The 27,821-nt window shown below is 38.5% G+C and overlaps 1 protein-coding gene across 1 annotated transcript; it reads right to left on the minus strand.

Annotated features, from left to right (window-relative positions):
• Positions 1 to 2,128: 2,128 nt before the first annotated feature.
• SLC35B3 (solute carrier family 35 member B3) lies at positions 2,129 to 27,808 on the minus strand. The gene is made up of 10 exons (XM_072330049.1): positions 27,653 to 27,808; positions 24,000 to 24,278; positions 22,339 to 22,460; positions 20,543 to 20,697; positions 19,274 to 19,381; positions 14,833 to 14,930; positions 11,285 to 11,377; positions 10,759 to 10,870; positions 6,074 to 6,143; positions 2,129 to 5,050 (listed from the first exon to the last, which is right to left on the minus strand). Exons 2-10 carry the CDS (start codon positions 24,198 to 24,200, stop codon positions 4,900 to 4,902), a joined length of 1,110 nt encoding a protein of 369 aa, XP_072186150.1. The 5' UTR covers positions 24,201 to 24,278; positions 27,653 to 27,808; the 3' UTR covers positions 2,129 to 4,899.
• Positions 27,809 to 27,821: the final 13 nt, after the last annotated feature.

Genomic DNA, 27,821 nt, shown 5'->3' on the forward strand with positions numbered 1-27,821 from the left:
AAGGAAAATGAGAGGGCAGCACTGATCTCTGCCCTCTGATGACAGCAATAGAATTGAAGGGAATGGCATGGGCTGTGTCAGGGGAGGTTCAGGTTGGATATCAGGAAAAGGGTCTTCACCAGAAGGTGGTTGGGCCCTGGCACAGGCTCCTGGGACCGCTTAATCTTGTGCTGCTTTAATCCCAGGAGAGATGGGGTCTGCAAACCTTACTAAGAATAAAGGAGTTTATGGAAATTAGGTGTGATTCATAGATGCTGATATTGCCTAACAGCAAGAATATGATCTTCAGATGAAGAAGTTTGAGCACTATGTCAGGTTTTAGCATCAGATGCACTGCACTGGGTAGCGTAAAGCAGGCATAGGACACCACCAGCTGCTAACTTGAATTGCATACTAAGGGCAGGTTTTAGCCTATTTCTCACTAAAGTGATTTTCCAGTACTAAAATTGGGATAGTAGGCAAAGTAAATAATCCTAACTTTAGGCTAGTTCTACAAAAGATTAAAGGCATGTTAAATCTTAAAGAGCTTAAATACTGCGTAGTTCTGCCTGAAGCCTAGGTGAACTTTGCTTTATGCATTAAAGCCTTTCAGGGGCCCCAAATCCCCCTTGTAGAAATGTCCACGATTGTCCAAATCTTGTTTATTTCAAACTGAAACACCCATCAAGTTCAACATAAATGGGTGTACCTTTACCTGCATGCAAGAATAAGCAGATTGATGGGATTAGGCATTAGAGTACTGATACGGCAGGCTACATTTAAAGACACAGAGAGCAGCAGAGAAGCCATTTATCTCACAACAACACTGTTCTCCACTGGATAATGTGGCTTTTCTCAGTCACAGTGGATGAGAGCCGTGCCTCCCCCTCAACTCTTTCCCAAAAGAGTACTTGTAACTTTTAAGCTATGTTTTGAGTTACAGAAGGGATATGTTCAACTCCTGTTGCTATCGCTGTTTCACTCGTGAGGGTCAACTATTCTGCTGGACTTGGTAATGCAAATTAAGGCTAAGCTGGGTGTAAGTAACTTATCTGCAAATAAGTCTGCTTTTTTATTCTACTTGCCTTCTTTTTTAGCTTTCAGATAGGAGCAGAATTTGACCAGTAGCAAAACAGACAACATTCAAACCAGTCACACTGGTGTGATCGAAAACTAATGGTACCACTTCATCACTGGTCACTCCCATACACTGAGAGGTAGGAAGAAACAGTAAAGACAAACCAAGTTAGAAAGGAATGCACTTATTCCCAAGAAAAGAAAAAAGACTTGATTTATCTCCTCTGTCCTCAAAGGCAAGCTAATGAGAAGAGAGATCTTCCTGAAAGATGGAATGAGGTCAAGAAGTTAACCCATAAATGCAATTGGCAAGACCTTTCCAAAAGAATGGAATCTATAAGAGGTGAAGGTGTTCAGGGAGAAAAAAGGATTTGAAAGAATTGATCGGGCTGTTGTAAGAGATATGAAACATGTCTGATTTGTATTAGTGTGATGGGAGTTCTTAAAGTGGGAACAGAAAGCTGAAACAACCCACAATACATCAAAACAGCATGCAAAAAGGTAAAGAGCATCTAGAAGACAGACAGGCAACTAGGAAAGCAAGGACAACAAACAGGAATGCTCTATGTCTAAACCTTAAAAGTACTTGGTAAACTCATAGCACGTGAGGTTAAAAATCAAACAACCCCAACCTCCCCCAAAGCCAAATTCAGTACCAGGAAACACCGTAGGTTTAGGAAGGGGTTCTGAGCATAAGTTCTACACCATTTATATATATTAATATTAAAGTAATTAGCAGTTTAATGGTACTGATTTAGTGAAATACTGAAGAAATCCACGGCACAGTCAATTGCTTTTCTATTGAAGTGTACCAAATAAATGCAAAAATGAAATGTGAAAGATACTGCAAATGCATACTAATTTAGGAAATTAGAGCTCCCTTAGACCTAGGAAGGAGGCAGAGTTGGATGGTATCACAGCAGTAGATAGCGGACAGCAGAAGCACCTTGGGCTGCCCTAAGTCTTAGTGTGACTTTCAGTCTCATGGCTGTATCTTGTAACACAGTTTTTGTGCAAAGAGGAGAAAGATGTGCAGTGTAAGAACAGCAAACAACCACTTTACATTCTGTTTAGGCAGCAGACTTTATGGTGACAGAATCAATCTCTCTTCTGTAGTTTTGTAATGCTTACTGTAAAGAATCCAGGAGCAAATGAATCTGAAATTGCAACAGTTATTTCAATTAACCTGCACAGCAACAAGAAGAAAAGTTAACAATACCCCAGTGTAATATATGCTGTGAACACTAAATCTAGTATTTGTCTACACAACCAGATTTTAAAGCACCAAGCACCTGTAGAAGAATTAAAAACCCCTTTTCTATAGTTAAAAAAAATAATATCCAATCTTCCTGATTTGTGCTCCAGTAAATAAGTCTCATACACAACAGAGTAAATTACAAGGCCAATGCTAGAAGGCCAACATTGTGAACTTGATGTACTCCAGATAAAATGAAGACAAAACTGCGTTATCAGATGTGTGGAGTGGAATGATGGGACTCGGCTTAGTGATGGAACTCAGTAGGTCAGGTTGATAGAAGTTCTGCAACCCATACACTGTACCTTAATTCCTCTGAGAAACTTTGGGAGGGATTTCCTCAAACATTTATGGAAAACAGATAGCAAATTAATCATGCTTCTTTTGACCTTATTTATGTATGGTAGCTTTCACATCATTTGGTTCCTGGAAGTTCAGTGGTGTTTAGTAAGACACAGGTTACAGATGGCACAGCTGAGACTGAAACACTGTCCAAACTGCAGCTTGAATGCTCATCGCCAAGTTCCATCAGGATGAACTGAGATGCCAATGTTCTGTAATTGATTCCTTTTCACTGGTTCAAAAGCCACCTCTTTTTTAAGCCTGATAGATAACCCCACTGCGAAGAGCAACCTAATTTAGGGAAAAGAATGCACGGGAATAAAGGAGTTCCAGGGGAAAGACTTGGTCCAAAATCCACTCTTGCACCAAACCTGAAATTATAACCCTTTTTCATCTCTTATGTACAACTTTGACTGCAGTATGGACACTGATGATAACCATGGCAGGTCCTTCCTCTCTTTGTTTCAAGGTGCATATGTGTCAAATTTATACCTCTCCACCTAATCCGGCACACAATAAATAATGTAGCAACTAGGAATTAAAAAACAAACAAACAAACACCACTGTAGCACTCACAATGAAATCTCATGCCTCGCTGACAGTGTGTGTGGGTCGAAGGGCTTTGCTGACATACAGTAGCCTGAGCATTTGAAACAGTACTTATTTGTTAGCGCTGCTCTGCACTGCACTTATTCTTCCCAACATGGCTGTGTTAGTCCATGTTCTATTTTATAACACACCTATGTGCGTTATATGACATATGCCGGCCACTAAGTCAGCAAGCAAAATTTAAGGCATGTTTCTAAGTCTGTGCTTTGATTACGAGCTCCGTGGAACAGCAATTCTTCTCAAATGCCTGGCAGACACTTTGCATGCACATTCTGTTTACTTTCGCAAACGTTTTTGGCGGAAGGCAAGACATCCTTTGTAGCTTTTCAGTTCTTTGTACGTTCTTTCTGACTGCACAGTTCTTATTATCAGAGTTACAGTTGTCTAAGTTGAATAAGTCATTAATGAAACAGCAGAAAACAAGATGCATGTATGGGATGTGACAACAAGTACTACCATGACTGTGTGAGAACAATGAACTGTAAAGTGATCTGTATTTTTAAAGTGCCATTGTTAAATACATACAATGAAAAAGAAGGCAAATGATTCAAAATGAGTCAAAAAGGAAAGCTGGAAAGAAAAATGGACTCAATCTTCCCAAATTCACAATGAAAAGACTGGAAGTACATCGTCTCCTCCTATCACAAAACAAAGGAAATTGTGGTCTGAACACTAACCTTCTTAAATTCATTACCATACAGAGACCGACACGATCCATATCTAAAATCCAGTATCAGATGCTGTTACTTTTTAAGCCAATACTGAAAATAGAGAATTTTGATTTGATGATACTAGTTCAGAGAACCTTCTTTCATATCTCATCACACCACTTTGACAAAGAAGGCCATAGACCACAAAATGTTTGCTGCTTCACTACAGAATAAGCAAACTACAACTTCTTACACTGCTGTTTCAGTCGTGACGTTTTCATTCTCTGTTCTCAGCTGGTTGATGTCCAAATTCCACTTCCACTGTTGTAAAAGCACAAGTGTTGAATGCTCAGTCTTATTTTCATTACTTGCAAGCAATCACCACCAAGCAGAATGACACCTTAAGATTTCCAGTAAAATGGGAGTTATGACAATAAATAAGTTTTGTGATGACCTGATCAGTAACTTATTAAAAACACGGCATTTTTATTTAACGTGACAAAGAGTGACGACATACCATTTTCTAAATCTTGCACCTTTAAAACTGCCATTTGGTCAACCAGTTGATAATTAGGTTCCATTAAATGTGAATACAGTGAATTAACATTTAAATTACCTCAGCCAGACAATTAACGAAGACTAAGAAACACTAATCTGGAATCAGACACATGGCCAATATCATTAAAATTCCCAAGTAAGTCTTCTACTGTGTCACATTCAGAGTGCAGCTTCTCAGCAGTTTGCCAGGAGCTGCTGTCCTTCATTGCCTGATAATGCCACCTGATAAAGGCCTATAATGCCTTTCACGATGAATTCAAGTGCTCTGGAGAAAGGGCTCACAAAAACGTGCGTTTCCAGCCATCTGCAAGCAGAGACTATGCCTTCAGCTCCTTTGGTTTTAATAATGTTCCCTTTGGAAAGCGAATCAGTTGAAGACCGTTCCAATAAAACAGGAAGTCAGAGTCTAGACATGGCATCAACCACTCTCTATACAGTTTGTGACAACGTCCTTGTTTTTCTTTCTTCCACATTTTTTTTCCAAATGCCATGCAGTGAAGGCAGCTTGATTTTATCCATATTCTTACTGTAAACATTAAGAAATATCCCAAGGACAACCAGTAAGCCTGACCACACGTATCTGAAAGGGAGAAAAAGGAAGGAAAAGAGGTTACCATTAACACTTTATACCGAACGACATTTACGATTTAGAGATTAAAATAAATATCCTAAATTAATCAGAGAAGAAGTTAGAAAGAAAACACTACAAAACACAGCAACAAACAAGTTAGTGGACTTGGAGAAAGAACTTCCTTGAATATCCATTACTACCGTGCTGCAATCCTTTCTTTTCTTTTACTGAATGGACAGTTTTTTAAGGTGGTTTTATAGTTAAAAAAACAAACAACATTATTCATATAAGAAAGATCTGTTAAAGTCCAGAGAGGTTTTAGTATGTTTTCCTTGTCTACATTTAGGAGAGCTATTCTCTCTACTACTGGTCTAAAAAACACTCACTCGGTGTCTTATGTGTATACTTCCCAATGCACACTTCTTGTTTAAGCCCTGTTATTTTAAGGTTCAACATTTTTACCTGGAATAATCACCATTTGGGCACTGAGCTCTATCTTCACTTTAATTTTAAATTTCTCCCCAGATAGGAGAGGCTTCCACTTGTAGAGAAAAGCTAGCTAAGAATTCAAGCATGTGCTCAGCGAAGATCACAGAATCACAGAATCACAGAATTATAGGGGTTGGAAGGGACCTCTGGAGATCATCGAGTCCAACCCCCCTGCCAAAGCATGTAATACTGAAGAAAGGCCTGCCTTTAGCTAAACCTTCCTGTAGGAAGTACCCAAACAATTCATTAAGTATCAGTTTCATAAATCCCAGATATTACGTATTAAAAAGCAGCTACCAAAAATGCCAATACACAGAACAGTTTAACTTCCAGACCTTCAGAAAAACAGAAACTATATTCTCTAGCTTGATTAGCATCAAGGCAATACCTGCAACAGACTGTCAAGGTTGTAGAAGATATAGAACAAAAAACATTGAAGACTGAATACTGTTAACTACTGTTGTTATAAATTCACGATCAACTTTTTTCTTAAATAAAAAATATAAAAAATATAAAAATACACTTAAAACTATAAATACTTACTGGAATGTGAATGGCTTCGCAAAGAACAAAAAAGAAAGCACAATTGTCATTGCTTTCCTTCCTGTTGTTACTGCAGAGAAAAAACAGAACATTATTTATTTAAGAATCCATAAAAGCATAAGAAAACAAGACAGCCTTTGATATTAGTAGACACCCTTGGTACATAGTTAAGGATCTGGCTACACCCATTGTCATACCTGGTGCAAAGGTGAAGAGCAGATGCACCTCTCCAGTGTAAAGTAACGTTAAAATCATGAATCAGGACAAGGGGAAATGGTTTCAAACTTAGCAAGGGTAAATTTAGGTAGGATGTAAGGAAAAAGCCTCTATAATGAGTGGTGAGGCACTGGAGTAGGCTTGCCCAGAGATGGGGTGGATGCTCCATCCACAAATGCCAGGCTGGATCAGGCTCTAAGCAACCTGATCTAGCTATGGATGCCCCTGTTCATTTAAGGGGAGTTGGACTAGATGACCTTTAAAGGGTCACCATCCAAGTAGTATCATCTCTAGTCCCAGAACCTGCCACACAAAATCTCCCAGAACAAGACTTGATGTTTAACAGCTTCACTCTAATCAATTTGTAATATCTAAATGCAATGAACACTCCCTGCAAGTAACTGATAATGTGAACTAAAACCATTTGTCTGATAAAGCTGAAATAAGTGGATTCAGACCCAATGGGACTCGGACACTCCAAATCTCTCTCCATTCTCATGTGACTTTATCACAGTCCAGTGGTCTCGACAGTTGCTTTGGACTTTATTTTTAAGTGGAATGAGAGCAGCCATATTGCAGTTCTTTAGAAGTTAATGAAATTTCAGTTATATAGCAGTGCAGAGAAATGTAACTTTGACTAGGAATCTAGAAGACCATAAGATGCCTGACTTCAGTGGCTATGCATTAATAAGCTTTCCTTAAGTTCTTAAAAGGCCTTCTTCCACATGTGATCACTAGCAAAAACAAGGCTATAAGAAAAGCTCGGAACACAATTCTGCAAGCAAAACAGATGTAAACTCTTTGGCTTACCCTCTAACTTTCGACAGTTATTTGCAACGTCAAAGCTATTATGCTATGATTAACAATGAAATGTTGCTAGTAAACTGCATACTTGGAAACATATATCATTTATCACTGAAACATGCAAACAGTAAACGAGTAAAGGTATTATGAAAACCTTGAAAAACGTTAACAATGCAGCCAGGTGTACAAATTCAGCTATGAAGGGCCAGATAAGATGTTACATGACAGCATAGTCTTCCATTTATTAAATAATCTTGTACAACTGCAGTAGAAAACCAAGTTTTTTAGCAGCAGAAAATATTTTGAATGTTTTCTCATAACTACAGTCATGTAAGCATTAACTTAACATCATGACAAAAGGAACCAATAGCTACGCATGTTATTAGGACTAGAGGGAATGGTTTCGAGCTGCGGCAGGGGAGATTCAGGCTGGACATTAGGAGGTATTACTTCTCAGAAAGGGTGGTCAGGCACTGGAATGGACTGCCCAGGGAGGTGGTGGAGTCACCGACCATGGGGGTGTTCAAGGAACGACTGGATGTTGTGTTGAGGGACATGGTTTAGTGGGAGCTATTGGTAATAGGTGAACCGTTAGACTGGATGATCTTTTAGGTCTTTTCCAGCCTTGGTGATTCTATGTACCTTCATGCTTATTTTTTTCTCCAGTAAAGCAAGTTTCACCCCCCACAAGCTTCTCCCACTCAACTTTTTTCCTCTTAAAAGCAAGTTTAGCACTGGAAGAAACAGCCTTCATCATTGCTTCATCTGCCCCAGCCTTGACCGCTTGCTAAGAATTTCTATACATTTGAAGAAATTTATGTACATCAAATAGAACGATTTTGCGTAACATGAAAAATGAAACGTGAATGAAAAAAAAAATTGAGTTTTAATTAGAAAACAGTTCACAGATGAATAATTTAAAAAAAATGGTTAAATTCAGTTTTTCTAATCATTATTATTTCTGTTCTTTCAAATCAGTTATTAATTAAAATATTTATGTAGCCATTTCCCTCTAAATTAAGTGCCTTTTCTTCTTTTTCCCCCGATTAAGTCTGATAATTTCTCATTCTGCTAATAGAAACGCAATTTTCATTAAACTCCATCACCCCACTCTCTCCACTAAGGAGGAGGGTTGACAGGGGGATAGTAATGATTGCGGTTGTTCTTCCAAGGCACGGTAAACCTTCTCATATTGCTACGGCCAACACAGAAAGGGCTTGAGTATTAGGATTGTCAAGGTTAGGCACTGGGAAATCCGGGAAGGTTTAACCATTCCACAGCACTCTTAAACAATTTTTACCATAGGTAGATAATTCTAAAAATGCAGCTGCTTTAACACATGAACCAAGCCTCTTATCTAGGCCAGTTTCCAGCCACTAGGTGCTCTAAACTTCAATAAAAACAAATATGAAAAGGTAGTGCTACAGAGAAGAATTAATAGAATATCAAAGCATGCAATTTTCAGGCCGGAAAATAACTGTTCGTATCTTCCTCTTCGCTAATGCAAATGAAGTAGAGCATTACCTGACAGAAACCAGCTTTTGTGGGGAGAGGGAGGAGAGCAAAGTAGTTCCATGGCATCTTGCTACACCTCCCCACCCCAGTCCCTTGTGACTGATGTTTGAAGTTTTAAGAAAAGGTAACCTGAGGAAGGAATGATCCTGATGTAACCATTCTTGACAGAATGCTGTAACAACTACACATGCAACAAGAGAAGCTAGATAGGCAATGGCCTGTTCTTTGGAAAACTCACACAGGTGACTTTAAATTTGGAAGTTCTATTCAGACAAACCATTCACTATTCCAGCAGCTGCACATAGGAAAGAGTAAGAATTTTAGGGGTAGTCTGAAAGCAGACATTAAGACTTTTCCTTCAGTGTGAATGTCAACATTACAATTAACTACTGCTAAAATTAACAGCGGGGTCATTTTTGTTTACCCTGATGGTTGAGGATATTCCAATAGGTAAACACTTCAGCTGACTTTACAAACTCACTGTGATTCAAGTTAAAATCACTCCTTCACTTGCGCCGACCACCTCATTTTGCTGTAGCTTTGGCACACTCTGGTAGCAATCATCTCATGCTAAACTTTGTCAAAGTTTCACGCACACAGATGCAACACACAACAGACTAATGCAAACAATTCCTATTATTTGTCTTATCAGCAGTTTCTTTGATTTAACTACATACTGTTCCTCCTGTAAGGATCTTAGATTGACAAAGTTATCAATAAGCTCGCTTCCTTCTATGAAGCAATACAGTTGGCCTTCAAAACTGAATATGTTTAATACTTCTCATTGTTTCTAAGGCACACGTATCAGCTAACATATTAATAAAGATAATGTATAACTAGATGACGTTACTTGCCAGTGCAGTGCTGAGACTGGTACTAGCTGTCTACTCACTCATACAGAGCCTGACAACTCTAGCTATAAGATTTCAGTCTCTCTACATGACTTTTCGAGATGACTGATTACTCAATATGAAGGTTTTGCCCACTTATAGATGGGGTAAGAGTTAATTTTGACTATCTATGGAGACTGAAAATCTGTAACAGTTGTGACTGCCTCTTGTTTCAAGTCCACGTTTTCCTCAGCTATTGGAGTACGTATCTGGATATTAGGATATGTAACCTGGAGATTGTCAGCACGGTTAGGTCTGACTTGCTTTTACTCACAGAAAAATATTAAAGTCAGAACATCATATCACAGACTTTTTAATTGCGTGTGAACTGTCGCAAGAACAGGTACAACGGCATTTAGCGAGTTTCTTAACTTGGAGAGGATTACAGGAGCCTTTAACACACTTGAGAGATTCATTTTGTCATACATATATGCGCAGCCAGTCACACTGGTGACTGGGAAAAATGTTTATAATATATTACTGATACCCTGCATCTGTACTTTACATCTTTTTTTTCTTGACATAGTTGATATAGTTACATGCTGCATTAAGATTCAACAGAAAACACGACCGCTTCTTTGGGCCAATTGCTCTGTCAGCCTGAAAGAAAAACCAAAAGGCTAGACAGTCTGCTTCTGCCATTAACATTACAGTCCAGAAGTCTGTTTAGTTTATATCCTGACTTCCAAAACAAATACTCATTAATCCATTCCATTTAATAAAAAAACCTGAATAAACTGTCGCAAGAGTCAGAATGTGTTCCACTTGCGTTTATTTTGAACTGACTTTTAGTGTTCGCTTAACTAAAAGTGCGTGGATATGCACAAAATCTTCAGAGAAATCCTTTGTACCTTTCCTAACGTCGTTATTTGGTGGAAATCCCCAGAAATTCTATGCTTAAGGTGTCTGCCATACCTTACTTGAATATGTTTTTCTTCCATGCTTCAAGTAATACTCATCTTTTCCTTATATCTTGGCTGCATTCCTCAGTTTAGAATAGTGCTGTTTCTGTGTTATAACACAGCATGGACCACCTGCACAATGCTACTTAATGTGCTCTGCTACGTTCAAACTGTAGCAGGAAAAGAAGGAGGAAGTTCCCAAATACACACAAGAAAAAATGTGTACTAATCAAACCAACATCAGCATGAACAAGAGAAAAAGAAGGCCAGAGAAACAATAATTCTCAGAAGCCGTCCTAAATAATAAAATACTTCAAGTTTTTATCCCCAAAGCAGCGAAGACATCATTTGTTCCTACCTGTTACAGCCAAAAGGGCACCGAAGATTTTAATCAAAGCTAGAACAAAGGATATGCCAAAATATCCAGTCAGGGAGAAAAGGAATGCATAACCATAAGTCTGAATTGGATGCTGCAACAACAACAACAAAAGCCTGTTAGGAAAATGCAAAACAAACCCCGAGGTATTAAAAAAATGACAAAACTTCAGACTTTAATCAACCGCTTGAGAAATAATAAGCTGTTCGACAATGCATTCATGCAAATATCCTTATTTAATTTTAGTTAAATAATGGAAAAATAATTATGAAATTAGAAGCTTGTACGTTTGGTTTTATAATTTCATTGTCTTTGTTTTTTAAACACTATCACATTATCTTATATGATAAAGACCGTAACAAGATATTTAATGTATGAAATACACGAGTCAACCAGGCTACACAATGAGAGCAGCATTAGAGAAGTGGTAAGGTTTTCTAAACTAAGCAGAGCAACCTTCACTATTGAGGTTGTTTGCAGGAAATAAAAAGGAAATTTTTACACCTACCTGTGAGCAAAATGCTACAGCAGGGCTTAATCCGCTAGTGCAAGTTAATCCAAACAAAATATACAGAAAACCTATTGAATAGGAGTACAAAACCTAGAAGAGTTTACGAGAAAATAATTACCAGGTGATATCATAGGAAAGTAGAAAATTAAATGCTTTCAAACATATGGCCCGATTAATATTTTCTGTTTCTGAGATGAATTTGTAGTGTTCCTGTAACGGCTTATATACACAAAGAAAAATGAATAATAAGCATTAACCATTCTTCCTACCCACATTACTTGAAAGTTTTCTAAGCTAGATGGTATCCTGAAGTCAGTGCTGACTGTTAAATCCTCCAAGTTCAGGATTTCACAGTCCAAATAAAGCTTCTGAAAACTATATAATTAGCTTGAATAATATGCCAAAGACAGATTTCTGCTATTTATACTACACATTAAGAAGCTTTTTACATTAAAAGTGCACTTAATTACCATGAGCTGCCACAGTATGTGTCACAAAGTGTCACCTGTGTCACTTCAGTTCACCTATACTACACACTTGCATTATAGCTATAGGATACCAAATCTTGACCTATGTGTAGCTCTGCCATAGTTCAGAAGCTGGTGTGGAGGGCAGCAACTGCTCTTAGTGGCCCTTTTCCTCAAGAAAGGGAGGCAGCAGACAAAACTACTTTACATGCTACTAAACAGAAAACATTGACTTAGTACACTTTCAAAAAGCAGTGTCAATTACAAACTTGCTTCTTCTGCCAAGGGCTTTATCAGTTGTTTCCTTGTAGTATCTCAGTTATTTGCAAAAATAAACACGCTAACAATTGATAACAGTGCCATGAGATGATGAAACGCTTGCAGTTTATTACAGTAAATAAGGATCAGTATATGTTCCAGTGACAGAACTACAGAACAAGGGCTCAACAAAACGTAGCTAGCTCCTCATAAGGAAGGGTAAAGTAAGTCCTCCTTAGAGTCAAACATAAGGCAAAATCAGACACTGTAACCACTCTTCTAGAAAATGATTTTATCTACAAGACATCTTTTCTCTTTTCATACCTGCTTAATCCAGCTCCAACTTTTCCAAGGGATCCCATGGATGACACATTCCTTCACTACCCAGCTGTATTTCCAGATCATTGCTCATTAAACATGCTCTCTGACTGAGAGGACCTCTTAATCATCACCCATGATCTCAAGTCTAGAAAGATGATTTCTGAAATTGCTCATACTTCTGCACTGAATTCTCTGAACAGAAGCCAAGAAAGCAGAATCTAGGCCTCAAAGAAAGAATTTAACATCCTTAATCACTACACTGATTTTCTACAAGTGGAAGAAAATACCAAGACCCACATCTGTTCATCTAATAGAGAATGAAAAGCAAAGTTTTGGAGAAAGACAGGCAACAAATGTCAGATGACTGATTATGAGACACAAATTGGGCGAGAAAGCAGCTGTGTACAGTTTTCTATCTCAGAGCTCATAGCTATGAAAGGCTGTGCTGAGTCACATAAGGTCTTCCCTGCTAAGATCTCTGCCTCTGGCAGCAGCGAACAGTAGATACTAAGGAGAAGCACAGACTTGAATACAAGAGTACAGTGATATCTTCTCAGTATATTGCATTTTCCAGAAACTGCAGGTTGAACTTCTTTTGTCGCATGCATAAATGAAGCTTCCTTCTATTTACCTCTCCATTTCTTAAGCTGTACTCATAAACAAAGAACCAGATGGATTAGTCACATCAGATGATGTATAGTGAAATTTCATTCCACGTCTCTGTTTTTATTTGTGGCATATTCAAATAGTGTTTGTCATAATAAAATCCTCACTCAACTTTAGAGAAAAAGATATCAACTTCAAACAGAAGTTTACCAAAAGGAAAATGTCACAGGCTGAGAATGTATGATCCACGTTCCCAAGAAGCATACAAAATACTTGAATAAGATTTTAAAGATAATAATAAAATCATGTATTTCACAGAATCAGGAGCGCATACATCCACTTGTTCCAAAAGCCAAACTTTTACTGACTTCAGCACAACAGAACAAGTCCCATAAAAGACTGCCTTTTAAATACTAACACACTAGAATCAGAAACCCATTAAGGAGAATAAAGCAATGCATTCTATGCAACAGACACTATCTGTGCTAGAAGAACAGTATGTAATTTTTTAGGTTACCCTAAAATCTACCGGCACCCATGACAATGATCATACAGAAAACTCTCCACTGACTTTAGGCCTGCAGGCAGATTCTTCCATGTATATATAAAATAAATTGTATCTCGAAATAAATCATTTATATAGCATTGAAGGTATGCCATCCAGAGGGATGTGGACAAGCTTGAGAGGTGGGCCCATCCAACCTCGTGAAATTCAACAAGGCCAAAGCATAAGGTCCTGCAACTGGGTTGGGGTAATCCCAAGCACAAATACAGACTGGGCAAAGAATGGCTTGAGAGCAGCCCTAAGGAGAAGGATTTGGGGGTGTTGGCTGATGAAAGACTCAACATCAGCCAGCAATGTGCACTGAAGCCCAGAAGGCCCTGGGCTGCATCAAGAGAAGCATGATCAGCAGGTTGAGGGAGGTAATTCTGCCCCTCTACTCTGCTCTTGTGAGACCCCAGCTGGTGTACTGCATTCAGTTCTGGAGCCCCCAACACAGGAAGGACATCTCAGTGTTGGAGCAGGTACAAAGGAGGGGCACAAAGATGATCAGAGGGGCTGGAGAACCTCCACTACGAAGACAGGCAGAGAGATCTGGAGCTCTTCAGCCTGAAGAAGTCCACAGAGGGATTGTTATAGTGGCCTTCCAGTACCTGAAGGGGTCCTACAGGAAAGCTGAGGAGAGACTTTTTATAAGGGCATATAGAGACAGGATAAAGGAAAATGGCTTTAAACTGGAAGAGGGTAGACTTAGACTAGATATTAGCCATATATTCTTTACAGTGAGGGTGGTAAGACACTGAACACGTTGCCCATGAGGCTGTGGATGTCCCCTCTCTTCAAGTGTTTGAGGCCAGGCTAGATGGGTCTTTGAGAATCCTTGTCTAGAGGGAGGTGGCTCTGTCTAAAGTAAGGGGTTGTAATTAGATGATCTTAAAGGTCCCTTCCAACCCAAACCATTTTATGATTCTGTGACTCTGGTTTTGGTAGCTCCAATATACATTCGAAATCGGATACAGAAAACAGAACCCTTGAATAAAAAGCCATACAAGAAACAAACAAACAAACAAACAAACAAAAAAACCCAAAGCAAACAACCCTCCAAAAAAAACAAAAACAAAACAAAACAAAAAAAAAAAAACACACCCAAAAACCAAAAAAGGAGGTGTACTCAAAAAGTAACTGTTTACACATCAAAGAGAAAAGCAGATATTATTCCTTATTTTGCCATTGTATACATTGTCTATGACAGAACATACTTCAGAACTGCAAAGGATGTTGATTCTGTATTAATTCAGCCTTTATCCTGCCCAGATAACAATATTAGTTGGATTATTTAAATGCTCTTGTAGTTCGTGAGACAGAACACTAAATGAGAAACTAATATTTACCATTTCTGAATTAGAACCATTGTGCAACTTCATAGCTTTTTCCTGTACATTTCCTATAACTGCATCTGCACAGAGTGCAAGGGATATTAGGACCACACCTAATAAAGGAAAAACAAAAACCTGTTAGGAATATTTAACATCAAAGCAGAATAGTGATAAAAATCACTCCGTACATATCCTGAAAAAGCTCAGAAACAGCAAACAGGTAATAGAGTAACAAAAAAATATCGCCATACCAAATCCATATCTGATAAGCACGAGGAGGGAAGGTTTAGATTGGATATCAGGGGGAAGTTCTTTACAGAGAACGGTGAGGTGCTGGAACAGGCTGTGGATGTTCCATCCCTGGAGGTGTTCAAGGCCAAGTTGGATGGGGCCCAGAGCAACCTGGTCTAGGACCAGATCTGGAGAATGGTGGCCCTGCCTGAGGCAAGGGGTTGAAACTTGATGATCCTTGGGGTCCCTTCCAGCCCAAGCCCTTCTGTGCTTCTATGATTCTGTATTACCTCCAAATGTCAGCAAATCTATTTCATTACACTAACATAAGTTTTAACAAATTTGTAAAGCAGTGTCAACTCCCAGTGCTCCCAACAGCCAAGCTCCAAGCTCCATCCGTCTCTAGTCTTGACAGGAGTATCCGGTTATTGCCATAAAAAAAGAAAGCTCTAATTTTCTTGTAGTAAAAAGAGTGAAAGTATGTCAACTGCATTCATCTAGGTATTTTGTTAATAAATAACCAGAGAACTTATTCCTTTTAGAACTTAGCCCTATATTATTTCCCCTGAAAAAAAAGAAAATAGAAAGTCAGATGCAGTGATAAGAAAAATGCAAGAGGATTCACTGTGAAAATCCTTCGTTGCTGAAATAATGTTCAGGTATAGATGCTTTGGTTTTATGTTACATACCTGGCAACAACAAAGTCATTACAGAATCAATACTGTCATCAGCTTTCCAGTAACTAAAAATAATAACTCTCTATTCATGTCAGTCACAATTCATTTCTCAGTCTCTAAATTCTCATTCTCTCCTGACTGTAGCAAGTGTTACATTTAATATCGCAAGAGTTAGAAACTAATGATATGTATAGATTAAAACACCACTGTTCTAGAAGATAAACATTATATAAACTTGTTGAACCGAAAAATTTTGTCACCAAAACCATGTTTATTGCCTGTTCTAGTCTTGGTCCCTTAAGAGAACATGATTATCAGAGAAGAACGAGGAGTGGAAGACTCAAAAGAAGTAGTGCTGAATTTTCTTAAGCTTATGTTTTTAAGATTGGAGGTCTCGCAGAAAGAGTTCTGAGGGACCAAATGTACTTTAAGCTTCTGACAAATCAAATAAAACCCCAACTCTCAGGAGTTTCAAAATTAAGAAATGTAACAATTTTATATATCTGTGAAGTTTATGGTAGCGCCTCTCTAGTAAACCTCAGGATTTATGTGAACTTCTAACCAGTTCTGTCTTTTATTTTTTAGATTGGGATCCATTTCCTTTCCCATGCTAGACACACGCAACTAGAGCAACACAAAAAAAGACTGTGCGGGCAACTCTTCATGATTCAAAGTTGCTCTGCACTGAAAAAGGCATGAGAACCAGAACTGTATTGGCTATGCTACAGACCACAGTATATACAGATAATAACTTTCTGGTGGGAAGGTGCATCAGCTCCAGCTGAGTGACAGTTTTGACCAAGCATGTTTGACCAAGCATGTCTCCATCTGTGCTAGCATGCCGCCTCCAAGCAGTACTTAGTGACATGGGCACATCACAGGACAAATACATGGGTTCAGTATTGGATTGATATGAGAAAAGTAATACAGAATCTGTAGTGAAAGCGTGTGCTGAATGAAGAGATGTAGAGACAAGATGCGTTCAAATTTTATAGGCAGATGCTGGGGAGCACGAAAACAGGAATTGTTATGCTCATTGCAACAGCCCTGAACATGCCAAGTAGCAGCAGGAAAATCATGAATGAGGGCAGTAACACTGTATACTATAGAAAGCAAAAATAAAAAGGATTGGAAGAACTGGTTCTATGCTAGCTCTGAAAGAGATAAGATCATAGAATCATAGAATGGCCTGGGTTCAAAAGGACCGCAATGATCATTCTGTTTCAACCCCCCTGCCATGTGCAGGGTCACCAACCACCAGACCAGGCTGCCCAGAGCCACATCCAGCCTGGCCTTGAATGCCTCCAGGGATGGGGCATCCACAGCCTCCTTGGGCAACCTGTTCCAGTGCATCACCAACCTCTGTGTGAAAAACTTCCTCCTAATATCTAACCTAAACCTCCCCTGACTCAGTTTAAAACCATTCCCCTTTGTCCTATCAGTATCCACCCTTGAAACAGCTGTTCCCCCTCCTCCTGTTCATATGCTCCCTTCAAGTACCAGAAGACCACAATGAGGTCTCCCCAGAGCCTTCTTTTCTCCAAGCTAAACAAGCCCAGTTCCCTCAACCTTCCCTCGTAAGAGAGGTGCTACAAATAACTGGTAATTTCCATTTATACTTATAATGACAGAACAGTGGAAGTTTCAGTAGCATCAACGTTTCGAGATTGTCTCTTTAAGCACATTTTTCCCCTCCACTTTCTCTTCTGGAAATTCTCTATTATTTGTAACTATGTAGGTTACCTGCCACCAGCTCTCTAATTTAGTAATGCTAGGAGATTTTCTGAGCTTTTATTACCATCTCTATGTTGAAAAATGTATTTCTTCCTTAGTTACAAATATGTACCTGTTCTGGCAGAAGACAGTTTTTGTTTCCTTTGCGGAACTCTTTCATGTGTAAACATAACCTGTGTAGATTCCTTTTATGACCCAGCAATACCGAGGCTGGAAGTCAATAGCAGAAAAACAAACAACTTGTAACATTCTTGAAGGTATGACACGGCAAAACTTATGTTTGCTCATGCTCTGTTTTAGTATTTGCATTGGATAAAGACTATGCATTCTATTAAGTGTGAATAAAACAAAACAGACAAGAAGGAATAGCAAAAATGCAGAAGGTGAGCAGTAGAACTTTCAATTAGCTTGCTACAGGAAGACCCAGAGTTTTGAATTCAAGCCTACATTTTATTCCCACAGAAGTGATGTCCTTCAAATCTTAGTGCTTTAACCTTCAATATATACAGAATCATTCGATACGTACAAATTAATTTGATAGACAACCCTGTTTGTTCTCTAAAGACAGCTTTATGTTGCACTTTGCAGACCTTTGTGGCTGTCAGGATTTTGCTGCATTTGCTGCACTTTATTTTATGCAGTTGAAGAAAACTTCAAATCTTCTCAGATTGCTACCATATATTTAAAGCAATTCATATCTTACAAAATGAATGTATCGACATACGAATACATTTAGAAGCAGTTGCCTAAAAGCGCTGTAAAAGTAGAATGTATCTGTACTTCAGAGAACACTAGGGCTATAATCACATGCAATTCAGCTTTGTCTTAGGCAAAATATACATATTTTAAGTGTAAGTGGACACCCAATTGCACCATAAATGCATTAATGCACAGTAAATTATATAATTGAGTGATTTTAAAAAGATCTTCCACTACCAGCAGTGCTAAAATTAATCGTCATATAAACTAACATATAAGAAAGGCAAAAAGACTTCAAAAAACACCTTTCCATTTCAGCGTTTACAACATTAGATGAAATAACTTTCTCTTACAATAGAAAGCCTTTATTTAAAATGATACATTTATTAATATTTTTATGAGGAAAACTTATTTCTCAATAGTGAAAATATTGATTGATAAAAGTTTCATAATGAACATTTCTAATAAGGGTTACTGCAACTAAGCTCAGATTTTTGAAGGAAAAATACACTAAAAATTGATTATTCAAATATACTTTAGTTCAGTATAGTTCAGTAGGAAACCACTGATCAGATACATAAAACACATCTTAGGAATAACCAATTCTCCCCTCTCATTTGCAATACATTTTCTGTTCAGTTTTTAAACATAAGAATGTTAAAATGTTTTAGTTATTTCATGTTATATGGACAAATTGACAGCGCCTACGCTCTAAGTAAGAGTTAAATCATCAGTACGTACAAGGGTTCTGAAATGTAACAAGACTGAAAGTTTGAACTGGAGAAGACAGTCTTGTGCAATTTTAAAACCCTCAGACTGAATTTTTATCCTATTTATTGTAACGCATCCACAGGGGAGTCAATATTTCTTGAGAACAAGTATATAATATTTCAACATAAAGGGTGGTTATTTCCCTAAGCTTTAAGGCCCTGAAAACTAAGGCTTGGAGTAAACATTTCTACCTCCACAGATACGTTTCTGCCAGTACAAATACAGAAAATAACCTGTATTTTCAGGATACACGAGGCACTACACCAAGAGCTCTTAAAACTTTTATGGAACGCCTACAGAAGAAAAAGCCTGCATTTTATTATGCTAGAAAAACGTATCTTTACCTGTCAAGTTGAAGTTTGGTGCAACTGTGCTGTCAGCTAAAGTAAACCATATTAATCCAAGACTCATACATAGGGCAGCAGACACGTCTGCAATGTTGTAACGTTTTCCTGCAAAAGCAATAAAAACAACACGAATGAGACTCTCATACTCTCAGCATTTTGTATTTCTCCTGTCAGCAGACTAGAAGGCAACGGAAAAACTGTTTAGATGTCATTCACTCCAGCAGAAGTCTTAATGCTCCAACCTTTCATGACTGAAATGAGTTGCTTCTACAGCAGCAGTTCCTAAAGCAGAGAAGGGTCTTAACAGATTACAATTGATCACAAGAATCAGCTAATAATTTTACTCCTTACACACATCCTCCCTAAGAAATCACCATCTGAGAGTATTCAGGAGAATCTGGATATTTTCTTAATTTTTCTCTTAATCATCCCCAAACTTCAACAGATGATTTGGGAACTTTTAAAACCCTACTGCCTTTTAGTTTGAGACAGGATGTAAAGTGCAAATGGAGAAAGAGAGCAGGGAACTAAAAATATACGTATCGTTGCTTGGATAAAAATTATTCAACAATATTTGCTGGCATGGAGCACTATACAAGCTCACTCTATTGCAACTATAACCTCACAAAGTAACAGAAACATGTAACTATTGACAGTGTTCCATAACATTTTCATATGCAGAACTTAACTGACTTAATGAATCCTTGTATATCAAAGAAACATTAACCTACTTAAACATACTAACTCCAGAAACACTGAAGTGTATTCACATAACTATAGCCTTTATCCACTGTACTCCAGATTCCTATTTCTGTTCTTCAGATACAAACAATGATTTTGGATTAGCCAAGGATGATTGAAGTCAGATATACACCCAATTGAATCCTTTTACTTTGCACAATAAATAGAAGTTATGAATTAAGATTTTCAAACAAAAAGAGTAGATTTCTTCACTAATTATTAAATCCTGATTGATTTTTTTTTCATTTCAGCACTGAAAACACATTTATGAAGCACTTCTGTTAAGAAAAAGTAATACTAACTTTAATAGTCTACGTAAAACTGGAATTTTGCAAGTAACCCATACAACTTTTTTTTTTAACCACCTTCTCTGAGAGGATGCTTTAGAAATGTACATTCTACCTCCTATAGGAGCAATGGTAGCTGTTCCTCCCTAGTCAGTGGTATTTAGCAAAGTACAGGATTCCAAACACAACTGCACCCTCAAAGACAAATAAATCATAAAACAGCAAGACCGATACTTACCTTGTATAAAAACCCCGCCTACCATAACCGGAATCAGTTTACAGCACTTGAAGATGACTTGAGTAGGGTAATTAAGATATCCTAACGAGGTATTTGACAAACCCATAGTTCCCACTGTCAAGAAGGCTATTATCATGTAGGTTTTGCCAGGAATTCTACAAAATATAAACATATTAAAGTTGGTATTACAGACACATCTAGAAGAGACTAAGCTTAAAAAACTTATACAAAGGAATATGTCCAGAATAGAACTTGATCATTTTTCTCACTCGTTTTTGTTCCATAACAGGAATTTTATAATGCACATAAAAGACTGGTTTAAAACTTTTTCTTTCAGTTGCTGCCAATAAATTTTGTTCATATGGAAGACACAAACTTCATGGCTCAAAGTGTCCAAACAAGAATGTTTTAACCTCCTTCTGAGAAAGTATATCACACAAGAAACAAGACAAAGGCTCTAGTTTACTTGTCAAAGGAAACACAAAAGGTCGGTACACCTACATAACCTGAATCATAATCTTTTCATTGTCAACGTGTCAATTTGTTTAAGTTTTCATACTAACACTGACAGCCTAGGAATGAAGAACGTTGAAAAAGTACCATTGAAAAACTCAACAGAAATAAAGAGGCAATTCAGATGCTGTAAGGGGAGATCCTCCTTGAATATTCTCAGGTTTGTTCTTTTCAATTTGATGAAATTATCATCTGATAACATATGATCCAGAACTAACTTTTACCTACCAATCACTGTGTTCACTTGGTGATTTTTCAGAGCTAACTGTTGTGTGTACGTTCTCCTATTTCTCATGCATACTCAAAGCCACAGCTAGCAACATAAGATGACTTGTGGTAACGCTGTCTTATCCATAACTCATTACATGAGGCATACTCTGAGGCATTAACAAACAATTTGTTTAATAAAATTTAAGAGCGGATACAGACTAAAAATTAGGAAACAGATTCTTAATATCTGCAAGAAGTTGCCTGGATTACATAAAACAAAAGGTAAAAATATATTGAGGAGCTACATTTGCAACGTAACTTACATACCAGGGCAAGTACTATAAGCAAACATTTTGGTAATGGAAACATAAATACTAGTTAACGTGCAGTTCCCTGGTAGACACTGTGTTATCTGATGCACATCAGAAAGTTAGCTGCCATAAATTATTCTCAGTTACATTGGTTGTAAAATAATTCTATTACCTAAAATCAGTATACAATAAGTCAACCGATGATGACTACTTGTAAGCAATAATGGTTATACTCAACTAGGAAATAATGTTTTAATGTGGTTTTAACATCTGTGCACATGACAGCCTCTATCCAAGCTTCCAGAGTGCTTCATTGTGCAATTTGCAAAGGCTGAACTTGGGCAGGGAGCCACAGAACAGCCACACTGACTCATATCAATCTAACCCATATGCCTTGGATTTAAGATTGCAAGAATCTTGTGGGTTTAATGCAGTCAAGTGCACTTGGGGTATTCTAGACATGCCAATACCAAGCAGCACAGTCAGTCTGTATCAATTCACTTTGAGATTGAACACTCTCCATAAATAGGACAAAGCAAGAGCACAAGTCAACAAGACCACTAACAGGCCTGAGTTCCAAGTGGATGCTTACAAAATATTTCTTAACGCTACCCTGTAAGTTCAGATTATTTTTAATCATGAATCTGCTAACAAAGCCTCAACACATTCACAATGACGCAACAGAAGATAAGTTTACCATAAGCATCAAAATATTTCTTTTTTGACCGATAGCATGCGAAACGTTTGGAAAAAAACACATACCTTCTCCTTTTGTCCTGAATCAACTGCAATTCTATTAGTCCAAAAACGGAATAAAATCCAAATTGCACTAAAGTGAGGTACCAACCAAAAGGTTTAAAACCTTCCACTGAAAATATCAATTCCTATAAAAACAAAACCCCACCAATGTCACATACATCCAGCAAAACGTTACGTTCAAAATAGTATTTTATTTTACGCAAATCTAGCCCTTGCTAGAATTAACTAGAATTCACCTGTCACATACAACTTGCACAGTACTGAAGAAGACAATTTAGTTTCTCCAAAATGCAATAAGAAAATGTACTGCTGGTTTAAATCCACTGAAATTAATGGGTCGATTCACCAGGGAAATACACTTGATCCATTAATATTTATCTCAAATTATAGTTGGTTTCCTTTCTGCTTCCCAGTTCATTGACTTGAGCAGATTCTTTTTAGCGAGAACTTGTAAATAGCTCAAAATAAATTAAATACATATTTCCACTAAGAGACACATTTGCTAGTAATTCTCATCACTTTGAAGCGTGGAACTCAAATTTTGAGTGCCTAAATTAACAGAACTTGTGAGCTTATAAATTTGTGGGCTACAGGGACATTTTAAACTGGAATGATTTGCAATGGAAAAAACACAAGCACTGCACGTGTGTTAGTTGTAGGTGCAGCAAGAACAACAACAACAAAATCTGCTTAGTATTGCCCTTTTGAGATTCTGCTTTTACTCACTGATAACTGCCTAACTATCTGGAAGTCAATTTTTCAGATAAACAATCTTCTTAGGTGTTTTGGAAAACCACACTGAAAACATGATTTAATCCTTTTCAGTCACTGCTTTATTGAGAAGACTCATTTGAACTTCAAGAAGAACAACAAAATAGGAACAGAAACATAACTGGCCTAGATAGAAGCAAAAAAAAGGTGTCAGGAGAAGGAATTCTTAAGGAAAAGAATAAAATACCTAGCATTTCCCTGAAACACTATGCTTCTGTTTAACGAACAACAGTAACATACACTTCAGCCTTGTCCTGAAGGATGAGCAGAGAGAACAGAGTTATTACTGTACTGCAGTCACTGAACTCAAGTGGATACAGAGGTGCCAATGTAAAATTGATGTCAGAGAAGCTTTCCACTGAAAGAGTGGTAAGTGCTGCCAGACAGGCTGTGGATGCCTCCCTCGTCCCTGGAGGCATTCAAGGCCAGGTTGGATGAGGCTCTGAGCAGCCTGATCTAGTACTTGATCCAGCAGCTGGCAACCCTGCCTGTGGCACAGGGCTTGGAACCTGATGATCCTTGAGGCCCCTTCCAATCCAAGCCATTCTATGGTTCAATCAGTCTGAATGGTTCTAGAATTTGTTTTGAGAAGACGATAAAATCACATATCAAAACACACATTAAAAACAATTTTGTATCGTGCAATATGTCTTGAGCACAGAAACAAAAAAACAAATTATAAAAATGAACTGAGCCAAACCTCAACCCCATGTGAATTTTTGTAGAATGTTAGATTAGAATTGCTTACTGCTCTTAAATTCTAAGAGCTTGATTCTGCAGCGAGTATCTATTTTATACACCTATACATGTTAAAATAGTAGCATATTACTACTCTAAAAGAATTTCTTTTAAAAAGGGAGAAGTACCGAAAGACACAAATTCATAGCATTTACCTGTAAATATCCATAGATTAGATAAAACATAAAAACTCCAGAAACACAGATGAAAAATTGAGCAGGCTTGTTAAATTTGCTAAGATTAATGCCAAGAACTATAACATCATCTACTGATTTGATATGGGGTGACATAGTCTGAGATTTGGAAGGTACACTGATGGAAACGTATTTTCTTGCTGAAGTGAATTTCAGATCCATGACTCCTCGTTCGCTGCATTCGGTGCTGCTGTTATCTTCTTTCTGTCCTCCTTTTTCCTTGTGTTCTCTGACTGAAAACTGAAAGAAACATTAGAGTCAGATAAGACATGATATATAGCTTTCCAACAATAACAGTAAACAAACGTAAAATTTACTCGGAGCACAGAAAGGTTTAAGTTTTGCTGGATTGTTTTATTTGCAGCACACAAAACTAGTATCAGTCACAGAGTATCCCAAACCAGCCTTTCTATACCAGTGGCTGCAAACAGTGGTACGAAGGCACTAGGCTCTGCCTAGTTTACTTCATTTTCACAAGGAAATAGAGCAGACTAGTCCATTACCTGTGAGAATTTGCTAAAAGCTACAGATCCGAGATTGGCTAAATGTTAAGTCAAAGAAATTATTCCTTAACTGTCATGTTTACACACCATTCCTCACACACTTCTGAGGGAAAGAATTTGAAGATTAAAACAAGAAGAGAAAGAAGTCAGTCTCAAAAGTGAACCTGATTCTCTGACTAAGTATACACTATTGGCAGTCCACTGAATATCAAATGTGTGCAGCCATTTCTACGTGTAATAGAAAACAAAATTAGATAAGGGAAGTCTGGAAAATGACGTTCGCAACTTATTAGACTGACATGCAAATAATTTTTAATTCCACGTTCAGGGCAGATTATGACTTTTGAGACTTTTCTTCTTGTTCTCAGCCTCAAAAACAAGCACACTGGCCCATCAGTAGTCTCCAAATTTTTAAGCATAGTTGAGAGTATAATTCAGCCAGCAGTAAATAATCACATTAAGTTGGTCTCAGCTATTTAATTGGTTGCGATCCTCCCCTTAAAAATACTTACTGTACATGAAAAATACTCTTCCCACCACTTCCAAATGGAAAATGTACTAGCATATGGAGGCTAGATCACGCAGTAAGTGTAATAAACACAACCTGCATTGACTTCAATAATTATACAATACAAGAAACAACAGGTTTAGCTCAAAAAGGAAGGAAATGCATAAAACTGACATTGTGTCTATGTTCTCTTTCTTTTTTTCTTTTAAACCTGGATACTACCAAGATTTCTATTAAAGTTCTGAAAGAATAGATTTGAGGACTGTAACAGTAGTTTAGGGACCATAGAAACTATGCTTAAATTAAAAGCTCTTCAGATGAAAACCAGAAGTAGAAGGTAGGAATTTTTCCCTTGTGGATTGTTAGTTAATCACAAAGTGGGACAGTCATAAAAATGGAAAAAGGTTAAATTACGCTTGTTCAGTAGATACAAACATACCTATGGCATCCTAGAAGGCAGTAGCGAACTTTTTGATACAACGTTGTACATGATTCTGATCCCTCTCAGAGATAAGTCAAAAGAATGACCGCAGAAAAGACTGTCATAATAGAAGAAAAGAGAACCCACCTTGTCAACAGAATCAGGGTTCCCTAACCTAGCAGAGTCCTGCTGAAAAGATCATAGAACATAGAACAGAGTAAGAAGAAACAGCTGAACTGCTTAAAAAATGGGAAGTTTATGAAAGTGATTATGTGGAGATGTTAAGTTGGGATTTAATTACTGAGCAGGTCTGTGTTTACAGCATTACTTTTCTACTGAAAGCAGAGTAAAGCAGACTGAAGAGACGCTTGGTGATCCTTCCTTGATCACCGAGAGAAATCACTAGATCAGGATACAAGTTAATACTCTTTCTGAAAGAACTGAGCTAGGTCAGGACTCTAAACGTCAAGCCTAAGGACCAAATTCCCTAGCAAGGGAAGACATCATAGCAGAACTTCTATTTATGTTATGGCCTGTTCAGATCTTTCCTGACCAGTATCAGGAAAAGTGCTTTTTAATGCCACATTTTTCTCAGCAATATCAAAAGCTGCAGAAATAACGTGAGCCTCATTTTAAATCTGAATGGGAAAACAGAGACTGATGTACGCTCAACACAATGAAGAACCACATACTTGACATACATATGTCAAGTGTACTTCAGGAATTCAGCAATGGGGAAAAGCATACAATGAAGTTTTGTACCTAAATTCTCCACTTTGGCTACTAATTTAGACATTATTTGTGGAAGATCTGCAAGAGAAATAGAACATCACAGTCAGATCAGAAAAAGTGAGGGGTAAGAGAAGGCAGTAACAAGTGTACTTCTTAACATAATTCAGACTTCCTAGCTATGTATATACAAAGTATTTCCTTAGCAACAACACTAGCTTTTATGAATTGACAATTTAATTTATTGCAGATTCTAGCAGTAAAACAGTAGTAACACTGTTAGCTCCAGTCATGACTAAAGGCATATTTAAGATGATACACAATAATTTAAACATAATCACAGAATGGCCCGGGTCAGAAGGGACCTTAAGGATCATGAATTAGGGGCAGGCAGGGCCACCAACCTTTCCATTTAATACTAGACCAGGCTGCCCAAGGCCCCATCCAACCTGGCTTTGAACATCACTAGGGATGGGGCATCCACAGCCTCTCTGGGCAGCCTGTTCCAGCACCTCACCACTCTCTTGGTAAAGAACTTCCCACTGACATCCAACCTAAATCTTCCTTCCTTCAACTTAAAGCCATTTCCCCTTGTTCTGCTGTTATCTACCCTTGTAAAGAGTTGACTCCCCACGTTTATAGGCTCCCTTTAGGTACTGAAAGGCTGCAATGAGGTCACCCCGAAGCTTTCTTTTCTCCAGGCTGAACAAGCCCAGCTCCCTCAAGGCACATTATTTAGTGACAGGAGAAAGAGTGAGTGCATGCATTTGTTTGAAACACTCTCCATGGAGCAATCTCATTAGCAACAGTACTGGAACTCTTCCGAAGTCTATTGTAACTTTCTTCCTCAGTGTGGGAAAGTAAACGATACATGCTTTAGAGCAAGGACGCTCACTATCCCTAATCTTCTGGGAAAAAACACCACATGCAGTGTAGGATTTCAACACCTCACACGAGTAACGTCGAGTGATTACAGCACGAAAAAGAGGAAATGAATGCACAACTGGAAAAGCAACGTTTCTTTGGCCTCCAAAAAAAAGCTCCTGAATGGTAACAATCACGGACGAAACACGAGTTCGGCAGAAAGTGCCATCTCAGTATTCTTCCAACAAGTCAAACTCCTCGGAGCTGCCCAAACCAAACGCGACGCCGGCCCACACCAAGATGCGTTTTCCACACGACCGACCCACTGGGAGGGGTTCCACTTCCAACACTGGGAGCCTTTGCTCGGCGGACGCGGCTCTTGCAGACAGGGAGTAGCACGAACCTCACAGCCGCGCCCTCAGCCGCCGGGACCGGCCCCACGCCGCGGCCCGATCCGAGCACCGGTCCCGGGCGAGGCCACGACCGGAGCTCCCGAGCAGCAACAGGCCGCCCCTCACACCAGGGAGCTGCGGGCGGAGGTTCTCATCATCACAGGACCAACACCGCCCCGTCTTCCCCCGCTACTCACCGTCACGTTCAGCCTCCTCCCCGCTCGCTCCCACCGCGTACCTGCGGGGAAAGGGAGGAGGACGGCTGGACAGGAAGCACCGCTGCAGCCCCGCACCCTCCCCGCACACCGGAAGTGGAGGTGCCGCCAAGGCACGGCGCGAGCACCGATCGCATGGAGCCGCGCGCGC

Source organism: Excalfactoria chinensis, chromosome 2 (assembly GCF_039878825.1).
Source record: "Excalfactoria chinensis isolate bCotChi1 chromosome 2, bCotChi1.hap2, whole genome shotgun sequence".
In the NCBI taxonomy this organism is placed as follows: Eukaryota; Metazoa; Chordata; class Aves; order Galliformes; family Phasianidae; genus Excalfactoria; species Excalfactoria chinensis.